The sequence below is a fragment of the Cynocephalus volans genome, chromosome 1 (genome assembly GCF_027409185.1).
Source record: "Cynocephalus volans isolate mCynVol1 chromosome 1, mCynVol1.pri, whole genome shotgun sequence".
Lineage (NCBI taxonomy): Eukaryota > Metazoa > Chordata > Mammalia > Dermoptera > Cynocephalidae > Cynocephalus > Cynocephalus volans.
Genome location: NC_084460.1, coordinates 36403883 through 36419825, shown reverse-complemented (window position 1 = coordinate 36419825; position 15943 = coordinate 36403883). Strand labels below are relative to the sequence as shown.

Sequence of the window (15943 nt, the reverse complement as noted above, 5' to 3'; positions counted from 1 at the left end):
GGAAAGAAATTTAACCAACTAGTTAAGTAAATGCTAGATCCTAGGATTGTCACGGGTGAAGTTAAAAACATATGGAAAGGGTTATTACCATGCCTGAAGGAAGGAGTTCTAAAACAATTTACCAGAAAATTGTGTTCCAGTGAAGCATCTGAATTCTCTACAAAGACACACACACGAGCTAGCAAGCCATCCAGCAAAATGAACATAGAGACAACTACCTGAAGGGTGTGTTCCTAACTTAACCCAAAAAAGTCTGAAAATGAACCCATGACTATATACCAAGTCCAGAGTCTATTCATATCTTAGTATTAGTTTAGTAAAAGTCCTAGGTGGTCTTTTGGCAGAGATTAGCCATCCTGTGCCCTCAGTCACTTTATCTAAGAAATCAGAATTCCTATGGCAGCTTGCAGCCCTAAAGCTTTCTGAATTTTATTATTCTGCATTCCTAGAACAGTTATAAAACATGACTGAAGAGGGCACTTCCCTCTCCTTACCTAAAGGACCCAGAGTACATGGCACAATTTTCAAAACTTTTATCAAATGAAACTTCAAGTTCAAAGTTTCAAGGAGGCAAAACTCTCAAAACACTTTGTCCTAGTCCACAATGCAAACCCTTCCAACAACTCCTAATAAATCTATCTGTCATTCAGTGAAGTGAGAATATATGATCATAAACGTGTAGTTTTTTGAAACTAGAAGGGACCTTCAGGATTATTTTAGGAAGCTGAGGCAGATGAGGAAAACAAAATCATAATGGCGAAAACAGTACAGGAAAAGTAACCTCTAGATTGTCTGCATTTTCCTCTCCTTCTAGAAAAGAGATAACATATTTCTACCTACATTTAGACCCATCCCTAAAATGAAGGTCAAGTAAGCATCTATATGTGAGCCTCACGATATTATTAAGGGAGAATTCAGAGTAGGTGATTTTTAGGAAACTTCATAATAACTACTGACTGAGTGTAGAGTTTCTTTTTAGAGTGATAAAAATGTTCTGGAATTAGATAGTGAAGAGGTTGCACAACCTTGTGAATATACTAAAAACCAATAAACCATACAGTTTAAAAAGACATATTTCATGGTATGCAAATTATATCTAAATTTTAAAAAATCTCTTCCTGTCAATTCTCTACTCAAAATAACCTTTTGGAAAATATGTTGGTCAGTCTCACTAAACAGCACTATAGAAACAGCACTACAGAGGCTTCGATCAAGTCGTCAAACTGCTGGCTTCCTGAGAACCATCAAGGTATCCAGGTCAGTGTGTTTTGGGTAAGCTCAGACAACATTACAACATGAGCAACTGGCCTGCTAGGCACTGAGAGAAAGGGAAGCCAGTGAAGCAGAGGCTTACCTAGAGAAGCCATTTTCCTTCTCTTTCTTTATCTTTGCATCCCCAGAAGCTCTAATCTGAAAGATAAACAACGATAACTGATTAGTACCCTGAAAGAACTTTGAAAAAAACTCTGTTTTATTTGAGAATATGAATCAACTCTTGGGGCAGGGTATTTTCATCCCAGGCTGGCTCTTGTTAGAAAAACCAAACAGGTGAGTTGTTAAAGGTCTTTTCCAAGACTTGTTTTTTACCATTCTTCTGGGTGAAACTGTCCAACTGATTAAGAAAGGTTTTCCTTCAAAATGACGGCTTTTAACCTTAAAATCATAGCACGTCCCCTTTCCGCAATAAATATGTTCCATTACTCAAAGATTTGCCATTGGCAGTGCAAAAAGGAAACAAAACCCAAAACCAAACAAAAAACAAACCAAAAAGGAATAGTCTACTATTTCTTGATTTCAGTAAAGTATACTCGCTTTCCCCCTCTTCTCCTTCAACTTCCCACTTTCTAAACTTGTCAGAAACTCTAGGTCTTTCAAAAATCTTTATATGTACACACAAGAGGACAACACACACACACAGGCATGTGTGTGCTCTCTCTCTCTGAAGGATAAAAACATAATTGATACAGGGCTGCCTCTGGGAAGGGAAAGATGGGGGACAGTGAGTCAGGAGTGAAAGGAAGACGTCTTCTTTGCCATATTCCCTATTTCACAGTGTCTAAATTTACCAAGTACCAACATTACTTTTTCAAAAACTAAAATAAAAAGAATCTTTTGTAAAGTAATTACAATTTGTAATGATGAACATGCTAATAATATTGACTTTGGTCATCACATACTATATGCAAATAAGGATAGTCAACTCTGTGTCCCACAAATGTGTAAATAAAAATAAATTTTTAAAAAAGTCTTTTTGAAAAAGTCTACACATAGTACTATTCACTCCCAGCCAGATGAGCCTAGCCATTTTGAGAAAGCTTGCACTGGTTATGCTGGAACCAAACACCACAAAGGAACTGGAGTTCCGGTCAAGATGGAATAGACAGTCCTCAGTGTCACTCTCTCCCACAAATCAACCAGTTTACAACTATAAAAATGTAACAACAGCCAAGCTGGGACCACTGGAGCTCAGGGGAAGAAAGGAAAGACCTATGGAGTTCATGAAGGGGAGAAGCCACGATGAGAGAAAGAAAAAACTGCTCAGAGCGTTTCGGAACGCAGCCGCTTTAAGGCTGAAACTGCTGAGCGCATGGAGCAGGAGCTGGCAGAAGCCACAGCTGTGCCCATTGGATGGAGTTGCTTGGAGTCAGCAGGGGAGAAGAGGGCCTTGCTGGCCCCCAGGACAGCAAGACCACTAATAGGGTTACCATGGACCCACACAGGAGCGAGGAGCCAGAACAGCTGAAAAAGGGGAGCCATTCAGAGGGCAGTGAGTCATCGCAAAGGACCAGTGCAGGGCCCATCCCAGGGGAAATGTTTGGAGCACAGGTGGTGGGGGCCCACCAGGAGAACACTGGAATACAGCAAGGACAGCCAACCCACCCCCCAATCAGCGCAGGACCACTCAGAGGAGAATGGTCGGGAATGCAGAATTGCATGGGGTACAGTTTGATGAAAAGATTCAGGCCCAGATCAGAGTTTCTACACAACCTAGGTGCACCCGGTCACTAGAGAGCCGGAAGTACCTATAAGGTTAACCATTAAACCCTGAGCTGCACAAAAAGTCTTCCCTAGGGACACAGCAGCAAAGCAGCAATTTAGCTCAACCACACAGCTCAAGTACAGGTTCCCACAGGAAGCTCCCCCGTTTTAGAAGTAAGCAAAGGACAAAAAATTAGTTCCGGCCCAGGCACACTACCAGTGCCTCAGGGCCACCAGGGGACCTGAGGCTTGAAGCTGGGGACTGGACCCCAACTCCCACAACCATGCACAGTGCCAGTGCCTTGGGGCCCCACCTGGGAGCCGGGGATATGGAGCCAGGGGACTGGTGGAATGCCCACAACCAGGCATACCACCAGCTCCAAGGAGCATGCCAAAAACATCACCTCCATGTGGGTGGACCACCACAGCCACCACAGTAACCATGGCTGCAGCAAAAGTGGCTAGATATCACAACCACCATGCAGATGGTCCACCAGCCACTGGAGTGCATTGACACAAGGAGAATCACCAGCAGAGATCAAAGAAAAGAACAGGATGTCTCTCTCCACAAAGCACATCCCAGAGTGAAAGAAGCATCTGCTCTATGATAATACTGGGGGACCTGAACACACCTTTCAGCATTGGACAGACCATCTAGGCAACAAATCAGCAGGGTAACCATTACTCCTTCAGAGGGGAGAAAAGAAATCTAGGGTTATCGGTGGTGGGAGTGGGGAGGGAGAGCGGGATAGGGAAAGATTGGACAAGGGGCATAAAAAATAAGTACAATCTGTAACAATAAACATACTAGTAATATTGATTTGACCAACATATGTCAACACTGAATCCCAAAAACATGTATAATCAATTATGATTCAATAAATAAATAAATAATAAAATAAAATAGAGAAGAGGGAAAAAAAAAAAAAAACATAAAAGGATACCAGCATCACCAAATTTTCACTTAGGAAGAACTTTAAATCTTTAAATCGGGAAGAACATTAAGCCCAACAAGGCATTAGGCCTTTTCCCCAAAACAGAATTAATTTTCCCTAATAAAGAAAATCAACATTTCTAGAAACCCTACATCTTCAATTCATCCATTGGCAATATAAAGTAAGATTATAATATAGATAGAGATGTTACTGTGAAAAACATGGTGGTAAATAAAGGGCTTAGTTTTCATAGTTTAAGACTAAGCCTGGTTCTAAAGTCTCCTGACAGAGACCATGCCACTCCAAAGCCAAGGGAATCTTACTATGCAGTGAAGGTTATTTCATTATAGGCCTTTAAATGGTACAAAATATAAGTACATCCTACATCCCTCCCTCCCCCACTAGAAAGTTCTGTACCTTTTCCTCCTTTCGTTTTTCCTTGTCTCTGTCTTTGTGTTTGTCTTTATGCTTTTCTGAACTTCCATCTTTGTGTTTGGTTTTCTCCTTCTCTTTGTGTTTCTTTTCAGAATCTTTATGTTCACTGTGAAAAACAAGACACAAAGGGTTATTAGCCCAGAAGGGACCACAAGGGTTCATCTCACATGATCAATGCACAAGATACCCTAAGATAACATGAACCATGGAAACTTAGATTGTCTTAAATAAACACTCCTGACAGCCAAGTAGAGGCTCTTAGCTACTTCAAACTTTATCTTGTTTGATGTTTTTGTTTTTATTTTTGCAAAGGATCAAAGGAACCAAACAGAGAAACAGTTATTCTAAACATACCAGGACATTTTTAAAAAGTGACTAAGAATATACAGCCACCCCAGTATATTTGTACAACATTCTGCCATCAAAAAAACTATAATAAAAACTCCAACTTCAGCATTCCTATCTGATGTAAGGGAGTTAAAACCAACTTACCAAAAATGCAATTTGTTACTTGAGACATATCACATACATATATGTGATGTGCCAGGGCCTTGTAGAGTGAGCAGCTCAACACAGTGGATGTCTCCCTTTTAACTTTTACTAGGAAAAGTTAGTCATATCTAAATGGGGCTTATAAATCCTGCTTGGTCCTTCCCTCACAATAAGAAAGACCCAAATAAAAGCAAGGGCATGTTCTGTGCTAAATGGTAAAAAGTCTTTCTTAAGGGGGTGTGTGGTTGTACTAGTGGCAATATAAAAAGGCACTGCTCTTTTGGAAAGCACAATATGACATTACAGGGCAAGAGCCATTAAAATGTTCATACCTTCTTATCCCGGGATCTAACTCCTGGAAATTTCTCTTAGGGAAATAACATTGCATATAAATATGTTCATTTTGGTGTTTCCCATAATAGCAAAAGACAGAAACAGAAAAATCAAGAAACTGGATGCAACCTAAATGATTAATAAGAGAAGAAAATGTGATACATAAAATTATGTAACATTATGCTATAATTTGTGAGTACTACAAATATACATGGAAAGTGTGCCACGGATGGAAAAAAGTATATAAAATGACTGCAACTACATAAAAACATACACATGAACAAAGACTAAAGTAGAGAGGCCAGAAGTAAAAGTCACAAGCTGTAGCTTTAAGGTGGCAGAACAATGTGGATGACTTTTCTTCAGGCGTGCACTGAGGCAGGCAGTTAAGGAGCTTTGTTACTGCACTTACCAACGTATTCCACCAGTTAACAAAAGGGAGTTCAAACTCAAGTGCTCTGAATTGGGGGTGTGGGTGGGAGGGGTCCATCCAAAATGCAGGACAGCTGAAAGAAACCCCCAGCTGATAGGAACAGTTAGGCCCTATAGGCAGCACTGGCTCTTGCCTTTCCCACCATGTACTGTATTTCGCATGTCATACTTAACACTTTCAGCACAGGAAAAATAGACTTTACCAGCAGTGAGCTCATTTGGCTATGTTCATCCCATGAAGTTTGTTCTAAAGGGATACTTGGCCACACAGAAGATCAAAAAGGGAAAAACAAACGATGGTAATTAGTTTTTTTTTAAAAAAGAAAGAAAGTAAAGAAAAGAAAAAAAAAGAAAAAAAAAGGCTCTCGATTGCATTAACCCTCTACCAGTTCTCATTAATTTCACCAGCTGTAGAATAAATGGCAAAATAGCAAGGTTGCTGAGATTGCAACTATGCAATCTATAGGCACATGATTTTGAAATCACCCCCAAAATGTCTGAGTTTAGTATTCCATTATGAAAGCACTGTAGTTTTGGTTAATAGTCATCTATACAAGTTTCTGCCTAAAAGCAAAAAACCTGAGAACAACTGCAACCGTAATATTGATGGATGAATATACTACCCACCCCCCGCCACCGCCCAAGTATGGGAGAAAAAAGAAAACTCTACTCTCTAAGCAAGCATTATATTGTTTTCACATACATTATTTCATTCAATCCTTGTAACACTGTGAGGTTGGTTGTATTAACCCCTTATACTGATTTACAAACAGAGGATAGAGTGGTTATAAGACTTACTCAAAGTTATACAGTTAGAGAGAAGGAAAATTGGGATTTAATCTTAATATTTCCATCTCCAAGTTCAGAGCAACTTCTACTACATTGATACCATTATATTTTCACTAAATTGATGCCTACTACTTGAGGTGGACTGGTATTAGAGACAAATGCATGGCGACTGAGATCTGATACATTAAGGTCATGATTTTACCATCAAGCAGATACCTTCTAGAACAAAGACCCTGGATTCCTAAAAGGATAAAACCATTGGGATTGCTTCTCCTTCTGTCTTCCCCTGAAACTACAAATAGTTGACTCAGGGATCTACATTCGGGAATGTCCCATCTTCCTGTATGTTCCACCTTCCCCTCCTCCCTTGTCTTTCTCTCTCTCCTTTAAAAAAAAAGATGACCAGTAAGGGGATCTTAACCTTTGACTTGGTGTTGTCAGCACCATGCTCACCCAGTGAGCTAACAGGCCATCCCTATATGGGATCCGAACCTGGGGCCTTGGTGTTATCAGCACCACAATCTCCCGAGTGAGCCACAGGCTGGCCTGTCCCTTGTCTTTCTCAATAAAAGCAATTCTCATGAAATTCAATGAAAGCAAACTAGTCTGTTTCACTAGAGAACTGGCTTTCTGGCCTTCTGGCAATCACATCATGGGCACCTATATAAGTATACCACAAGAGCCCTCCGATTTTCAGCTTTGCTGTTCATTATCACACCAAACAGAGATCAGGGAAAAGGAATCAACAAATGACAAGGCAATAGACAGTTCCCAGACCACTTCAGGAAAGCCAAAAAAGTCAATGCCTGCTAACCAGAGGGAAGTCTATGTAGGAAATTCAAAGTTTCTGCTAGAGTAGTTAAGCCCCTTTGTATGTGACAATTAATCACAAAGAACAGAATGGGATGAAACTATCATCCTAATTTTTTTCCAAAGAAAACAGACTCTCCTCTACTCCCAACTGTTTAGATATAAGACAGCAGGTTTGGATTTCTATACTACCTGAGCTCAAATGACTCAGGGTTAAGGAAAGCTTGTAGTATAAGATATTGTACTGTTGATGACTATTAGAAATGTGGGTTTATGGAGCCCTAAGGCTCTTATCACTTCTACTTGACAAATTCTTTTCCTGTCCCTGCCTCCAGTAAAAGCAGAGCAGTCAGGAGCCCAACCCCTCATCCATAACCCCTAGCAAATAGCAAGCCCCACTGCCAGTCTTTTATATCTACCTGAAGTAAGTAGCAAAGGCACTGGGGGACAAAGTCCTGTGATACAGAAGCATGTCTAAGGCTGTGCCATGAAAGTAAGAAGCAGGGTTTGGTGACTGGTAGAAAAGGAACTGATCAGGCTGACTCATCATTCAGGAATTTCTAACATGTATGCCTTTTTCCAAAATGCTTGAGACTAGTTTGACTTTCATGGTCGCTTAAAGAGCTACACTTTTCACACTGGTAGTGAGATGATGGAAATACTGACCAGTACAGAAGAGATGTTCACATGTTGACTGCCTGGTTTAAGAGATGTTACCCTTGTCTTTATACTGATCCTGCTACTTTACCATACACAATATATAAAAGTCACAAAAAGGCTACAGCTGATTGAATATTGAAGAAACTTCAGTAGCTCTCTCTCCCTCCGTTTTCTCTGCTTCCATCATCTTGCAATGTGAGACCCCTGGGTCACTGTCACCCTCTCCAGATGGACTTTAGACTTCCTAGTCTCAGAAACTTTCATCATACTAATATTTAGAGAGCTTAAAGTGTCGACTTCCGGTCAAGATGGCAGAATAGACGGTCCCTAGCGTCACTCTCTCCCACAAATCAACCGATTTAAACTATAAAAACATAACATCAAGTGCATATGGAACGGGGAGACGTCCAGCAGGGGAGGCAGAAGCTCCGCGGAGACCACATGCCCTGCGGGGCCACTGTAGCACGATCCGGCAGATAGGCTTCACCGCCACCACCCGGCTCCATTCCCAGCCCAGCCCAGTGCGCACAGAGTGGGGAGACATCCGGCAAGGGACGCGGAGGCTCCACAGAAACCACACACCCTGTAGGGCCACCACTGCGTGATCCAGCAGGTAGGATTCACCTCAGGCACCCGGCTCCATTCCCAGCCTGGCCTAGTGCGCTCAGAGAAGGGAGACGTATAGCAGGGGAGGCGGGAACTCCACGGGGACCACACTGCTGCCGCACAATCCAGCAGCCCGGCCCAATGCATACGGAGCACAGAGACGTCCAGCAAGGGAGATAGAAGCTACGTAGAGTCCACACACCCTGTGGGGGGGCCGCCACCATGGGATCCAGCAGAAGGTAGGCTTCATCGACGCCATCCAGCTCCATCCCAAGCCCGGCCTAGAACGCACAGAGCAGGGAGACATCCTGCAGGGGAAGGGAAGCTCTGCAGAGACCACACGCTCTGTGGTGCCTTGGCGCATCCCAGCAGCCCGGGCCAGAGCGCACGGAACAGGGAGAACTCCAGCACAGGGGGTGGAAGCTCAGCCGAGACCACACTCCCTGCGGTACTGCCCCGTGATCCAGCAGCCCGGCAGAGTCCAAGCTGACCAGAGAGGTGGCTCCCCGGAGAGGCCCAAGACCCAAGGCAACCACATACGCAAGGCACCAGTGGCCAACTGAGCAGTCACTGAGGTATCCATACCAAATTGGCAACCACAGCAACATCTTAGTCAGTCAATAGTGTCAAACCTGTGGACTGTGAAACCCCCTGCCACAATGAATAAACATAAAAAAAAAAGATACCAGAAATACGAAAAATCAATAAAGTACACCAACAAAGGATAAGAACTCTCAAGCTCTAGATCCTATAGAACAAGAAGCCCTTGAAATGACTGACAAGGAATTTTAAGTGATAATTCTAAGGAAACTGAATGAGATACAAGAAAACTCAGCTAGACATCATGATGAAAGGAGGAAAAGTATACAGGACCTGAAAGAGTAAATGTACAAGGAAATCAATGTTCTGAAAAAAAATGTAGCAGAACCTGCCGAACTGAAGAAGTTATTCAGCGAAATAAAAAACACAATGCAGAGTTTAACCAGCAGGCTTGCGGAAGCTGAAGAGAGAACCTCTGAACTTGAAGATGGGCTGTTTGAAATAACACAAGCAGACAAAAAAAAAAAGAGAAAAGAATCAAAGGCATTGAAGAAAATCTGAGAGAGGTATCAGGCAACCTTAAGCGCTCAAATATCCAAGTCATGGGTATTCCAAAGGGGATGAAAAAGGAGATTGCATTGAAAACATATTCAACAAAATAATGGCAGAAAACTTCCCAGGTATTGGAAAAAATCACAGATCTTCAGATCCAGGAAGCTCAACGATCTCCAAACGTATTCAACCCAAAAAGGTCTTCTCCAAGACATGTTATAGTCAAATTGGCAAAACTCAAACACAAAGAGAGAATCTTAAAAGCTGCAAGAGAGAAGCGTCAAGTCACCTATAAGGGAGCCCCAATCAGGCTAACATCAGACTTTTCATCACAAACCCTAAAAGCCAGAAAGGAATGGGATGATATATTCAAAATACTAAAAGACAGAGATTGTCAGCCAAGAATACTCTACCCTGCAAGATTATCCTTCCGAAATGAAGGGCAAATAGTATATTTCACAGACAAACAAAAACTGCGGGAGTTCACCACCACACGACCACCCTTACAAGAAATTCTCAAGGGAGTACTGGGTTTGCTTCCTGAAAAATAACTACCACAGCCATAACCCACCCCACCAAAATCAAAACCCACTAGTATAATAAAAATGGCATTCATGTAGAGAAAACAAACACACAAAAAGGCTATCTACAACCCAAGGAACCAAAAAATACAGAAAACAAACAGTAAATCAGAAAGCAAAGAACAAAAGACACCTAAGACAACCAAACAATAATCAATAAAATGCTAGGAATAAATCAACACTTTTCAATAACAACCCTTAATGTAAAAGGCTTAAATTCCCCAATCAAAAGACACAGACTGGCTGACTGGATTAAAAAGGAGGACCCAACTATATGCTGCCTTCAAGAGACCCACCTCACCCATAAAGACTCACATAGACTAAGAGTGAAAGGATGGAAAAAGATTTACCATGCAAACAGAAAAGAAAAACGAGCTGGAGTAGCTATTCTTTTATCTGACAAAATAGACTTTAAACTAAAAACCATAAAAAGAGACAATGAGGGACACTACATAATGATAAAGGGACTGATCCATCAAGAAGACATAACAATCATAAATATGTACACACCCAATGCTGGAGCAGCCTGATTTATAAAACAAACTCTATTAGACCTAAAGAAGGAAATAGACACTAATACCATAATAGCAGGGGACCTAAACACCCCACTATCAATATTGGACAGATCATCTAGGCAAAGAATCAGCAGAGAAACACAAGATCTAAACAATAATCTAGACCAATTGGACTTGGCAGATATCTACAGAACATTCCATCCAACAACCTCAGAATATTCATTCTTCTCATCAGCACATGGATCATTCTCCAGGATAGATCACATATTAGGTCCCAAATCAAGTCTCAACAAATTCAAAAAAATTTGAATTATCCCATGTATTTTCTCAGACCACAATGGATTAAAACTAGAAATCAATAACAAACGAAATTCTGGAAACTATACAAACACATGGAAATTAAACAGCATTCTACTTAATGACATATGGGTCCAAGAAGAAATCAAGCAGAAAATCAAAAAATTTATTGAAACTAATGAAAATAATGATACATCATACCAAAACCTGTGGAATACTGCAAAAGCAGTATTAAGGGGGAAATTTTTTGCATTAAATGCTCACCTCAGAAGAATGGAAAGATGGCAAGTGAACAACCTAACACTTCACCTTAAAGATCTAGAAAAACAAGAACAATCCAAACCTAAAGTTAGCAGACGTAAAGAAGTCATTAAGATCAGAGCAGAACTGAATGAAATTGAAACCAAAAAAACAATACAAAAGATAGATGAATCAAAAAGTTGGTTTTTTGAAAAGATAAATAAAATTGACAAACCATTAGCATGGCTAACAAAAAAAAGAAGAGAGAAGATTCAAATAACAAATATTAGAAATGAAAAAGGTGATATTACAACTGATTCATCTGAAATACAAGGAAATCATTCGAGACTACTATAAACAACTATACGCCAACAAATTTGAAAATCTGGAGGAAATGGATAAATTTCTGGACACACAGAAGCTCCCAAAACTAAGCCATGAAGACGTAGAAAATCTGAAAAGACCAGTAACAATAAAGGAGATTGAAGCTGTTATCAGAAGGCTCCCAACAAAGAAAAGCCCAGGACCAGATGGATTCACAGCAGAATTTTACCAAACATTCAAAGAGGAATTGACACCGATTCTTTACAAACTATTCCAAAAGATTGAAACAGACGCAAATCTCCCAAAACATTCAATGAAGCAAACATCATCCTGATGCCAAAACCAGGTAAAGATATAACCAAAAAAGAAAACTACAGGCTGATATCCTTGATGAATATAGATGCAAAAATCCTCACTAAAATACTAGCAAACAGAATACAGCAACACATATGTAAAATCATTCACCATGATCAAGTGGGATTCATCCCAGGGATGCAAGGTAGGTTCAACATACGCAAATCAATAAATGTGATACACCACATTAATAAACTCAAACACAAGGACCATATGATCATCTCTATAGATGCTGAAAAAGCATTTGATAAAATTCAACACTCATTCATGACAAAGACCCTCTATAAGTTAGGTACAGATGGAAAGTATCTCAACATAATTAAAGCCATATATGATAAACCCATTACCAATATCATCCTGAATGGGGAAAAGCTGAAAGCTTTTCCTTTAAGAACAGGAACTAGACAAGGATGCCTGCCCACTCTCACCACTCCTATTCAACATAGTGTTGGAAGTACTAGCCAGAGCAATCAGAGAAGAGAAGGAAATAAAGGGCATCCAGATTGGAAAAGATGAAGTCAAACTGTCCCTGTTTGCCGATGACATGATCCTATATATCGAACAGCCTAAAGCCTCTACAAAAAAACTCTTGGGGTTAATAAATGATTTCAGCACAGTAGCAGGATACAAAATCAACACACAAAAATCAGTAGCACTTCTATTCTCCAATAGTGAACATGAAGAAAGAGAAATCAAGAAAGCCTGCCCATTTACAATAGCCACCAAAAAAATAAAATACTTAGGAACTGAGTTAACCAAGGATGTGAAAAATCTCTATAATGAGAACTACAAACCACTGCTGAGAGAAATTAGAGAGGATACAAGAAGATGGAAAGATATCCCATGCTCTTGGATTGGAAGAAGCAACATAGTGAAAATGTCCATACTACCCAAAGTGATATACAAATTCAATGCAATCCCCATCAAAATTCCAATGACATTTTTCTCAGAAATGGAAAGAACTATCCGGACATTTATATGGAATAACAAAAGACCATGCATAGCCAAAGCAACGCTGAGCAAAAAAAAATAAAGCTGGAGACATAACACTACCTGACTTTAATCAATGGAATAGAATAGAGAATCCAGAAATCAACACACACACTTACAGCCATCTGATCTTTGACAAAGGCACCAAGCCTATACACTAGGGAAGAGACTGCCTCTTTAGCAAATGGTGCTGGGAGAACTGGATATCAATATGCAGGAGAATGAAACTAGACCCATACCTTTCACCATACACTAAAGTCAACTCAAAATGGATTGAAGAATTAAATATACACCCTGAAACAATAAAACTTCTTAAAGAAAACATTGGAGAAACACTTCAGGAAATAGGACTAGACACAGACTTCATGAATACGACCCCAAAAGCACGGGCAACCAAAGGAAAATTAAACAAATGGGATTATATCAAACTAAAGAGCTTCTGCACAGCAAAATAACAGAGGTAAAAGATAACCAACAGAGTGGGAGAAAATATTTGCAAAATACACATCTGACAAAGGATTAATATCCAGAATATACAAGGAACTCAAACAACTTTACAAGAAGAAAACAAGCAACCCAATTAAAAAATGGGCAAAAGAGCATTTCTCTAAGGAAGATATACAAATGGCCAACAGACATATGAAAAAAATGCTCAACATCACTCAGCATCCGGGAAATGCAAATCAAAACTACACTGAGATACCATCTCACCCCAGTTAGGATGGCTAAAATCCAAAAGACTCTGAACGATAAATGCTGGCGATGTTGCGGAGAAAAAGGAACTCTCATACATTGTTGGTGGGACTGCAAAATGGTGCAGCCTCTGTGGAAAATGGTATGGAGGTTCCTCAAACAATTGCAGATAGATCTACCATATGACCCAGCTATCCCACTGCTGAGAATATACTCAGAGGAATGGAAATCATCAAGTTGAAGGTATACCTGTTCCCCAATGTTCATCGCAGCACTCTTTATAATAGCTAAGAATTGGAACCAGCCCAAATGTCCATCATCGGATGAGTGGATACGGAAAATGTGGTACATCTACACAATGGAATACTACTCAGCTATAAAAACGAATGAAATACTGCCATCTGCAACAACATGGATGGACCTTGAGGAGAATTATATTAAGTGAATCAAGTCAGGCACAGAAAGAGAAATACCACATGTTCTCACTTATTGGTGGGAGCTAAAAATAAATAAATAAGTACACACACACACACACACACACACACACACACACACCACACACACACACACACACACACACACACACACACACACGGGGCGGGGGGAGACATAACAGCTACAGTTCCTTGAAGTTGATACAACAAGCAAACAGAAAGGACATTGTTGGGTGGGAGGGAGGAGAGGGTGGGAGGTTTCGGTAATGGGCCACAATAATCAACCACATTGTATATCGACAAAATAAAATTTAAAAAAAAAAAAGAGAGAGAGCTTAAAGTTACTAGCCCAAGTTGCCAGTTATTAGTACAATGCCTTAAGCTCTTAGAGTACAAATGTTAACTGCCCACACCTCCCTCCCCCGAAAACTAACAAACAACTGAAGCAGATTTATTTGCTTCAATTTAAATGAAAGGTGGGACTGACCAGTAAACCAGATCAGTATTACACACATTAAATAGGATAAGATGTATTGGGAGCTTGACATTCAGGTATACATTAGTGGTTTTCAACTGGGGCAATGCTGTCCAGTTGTCATAAGTGGGGGCAGTTTTCACAAATGGGGGGGCTGGTACTACTGTCATCTATGGGTAGAGGCCAGGAATGCTGATAAAATATCCTACAAATGCACAAGACAACCACCTACACTAAAAAAAAAAAAAAAAAAAGTATTCAGCCCAAAATAGAAATAGTGCCAAGGTTGAGAAACCCAGGGTATAGATACATGAAAGCTTATAATCATTATGTCTAAGTCTGAGTCAAACAGCCACTCATTTAGGCACAGTAAATACTCTTTTTTAACAGACTCTCCTGTTTTAAAACAACATACGGGAAAATTTAGTCATACCAAATTTGAACAATTTTATAGAATTGCCTCTGTGGTCACTCCTTTAATTGTGCAGCAACTCCCACCCATAAGTTTCACACTGCAGATTTAACTAGTTACTTAAAAGATTGAAAGCATATTAATGAGGAAATAAAACCTACCACAGCACTTATCACAAGGTGTTCTGTGACCATTTTAATATCTGTTTCCTCCTTGAAAATGTGACTTTCTTAGGAACATAAACCATATCTTAGTTATCACAAGCTTACATGGTGGTGGGCAAATATAAATGATGAAGGGATAGGTGGGTAGGTGGATAGAATGTGAATGGATAATGCTAGTTTAGTCTGAAAATAGATTTTTTTAAATAATCTGAATTTACTGATCATTTTTCTTCTTTGAAAGGTCATTAGTTCTGTACTATTTGCCAATGACAGTATTTTTGCTCTCATAGTTCAAGTTTTTAAATACATAAAATAAAGACAAGATTTTCAAAACTTAAAAAAAAAAAAAAGAAAAAAGAAACTTCAGTAGGGCTAATAACACAAATAAAGTAGAAGAAAGGCTTAATAATACCAACCATATAGGAAGGATCCCAAGGATTAGATGAACATGTTTTAGGAATCAGTTTAGTCTGGGATACACTGAAGGCCAAAATATAGACATCAGCATTCCTAGAACCTCTGTAATGGTCACACTTTTGGATAAAATATGGATTTACCCCACAGGCATGAGGAACTATCTCTGAAAGAGAAAATACCCAATTATTGGCTATACACAGATGCTGAGTACTTGGCTCAGCATCAGTACTTGGCTCTTGTCTGCGGATAAGATTCCGCCACACCAGCACAGACTGGATAAGCAAAAGTCAAATGTTAAAGAGAACAAATGGAAAAGATTCAAAGCCACCTTTCTAGAGCATGTTCATACCTGTCTTATGCTTCAATTAGCTAAATTCCACAACAAAAAACCAGTAACCCACATTATTTTTAAATTGATGATGGCAGAACCTTTAGTCTGTGACTCTCATTGGAGTTAAGCAGACAACAGAAAAGGTTGACCAGG

The 15943-nt window shown here is 40.0% G+C and overlaps 1 protein-coding gene across 1 annotated transcript in view; it reads right to left on the bottom strand.

Moving 5' to 3' along the window:
- Positions 1–15943, bottom strand: part of TOP1 (DNA topoisomerase I) — a 98749-nt gene that overhangs the window by 48115 nt on the left and 34691 nt on the right. The window contains exons 4-5 of the mRNA XM_063101068.1: positions 4332–4455; positions 1355–1410 (exon numbers count right to left, since the gene is read on the bottom strand). Coding sequence (XP_062957138.1) covers positions 1355–1410; positions 4332–4455 — 180 coding nt within the window. The remainder of the gene's footprint in view (positions 1–1354; positions 1411–4331; positions 4456–15943) is intronic.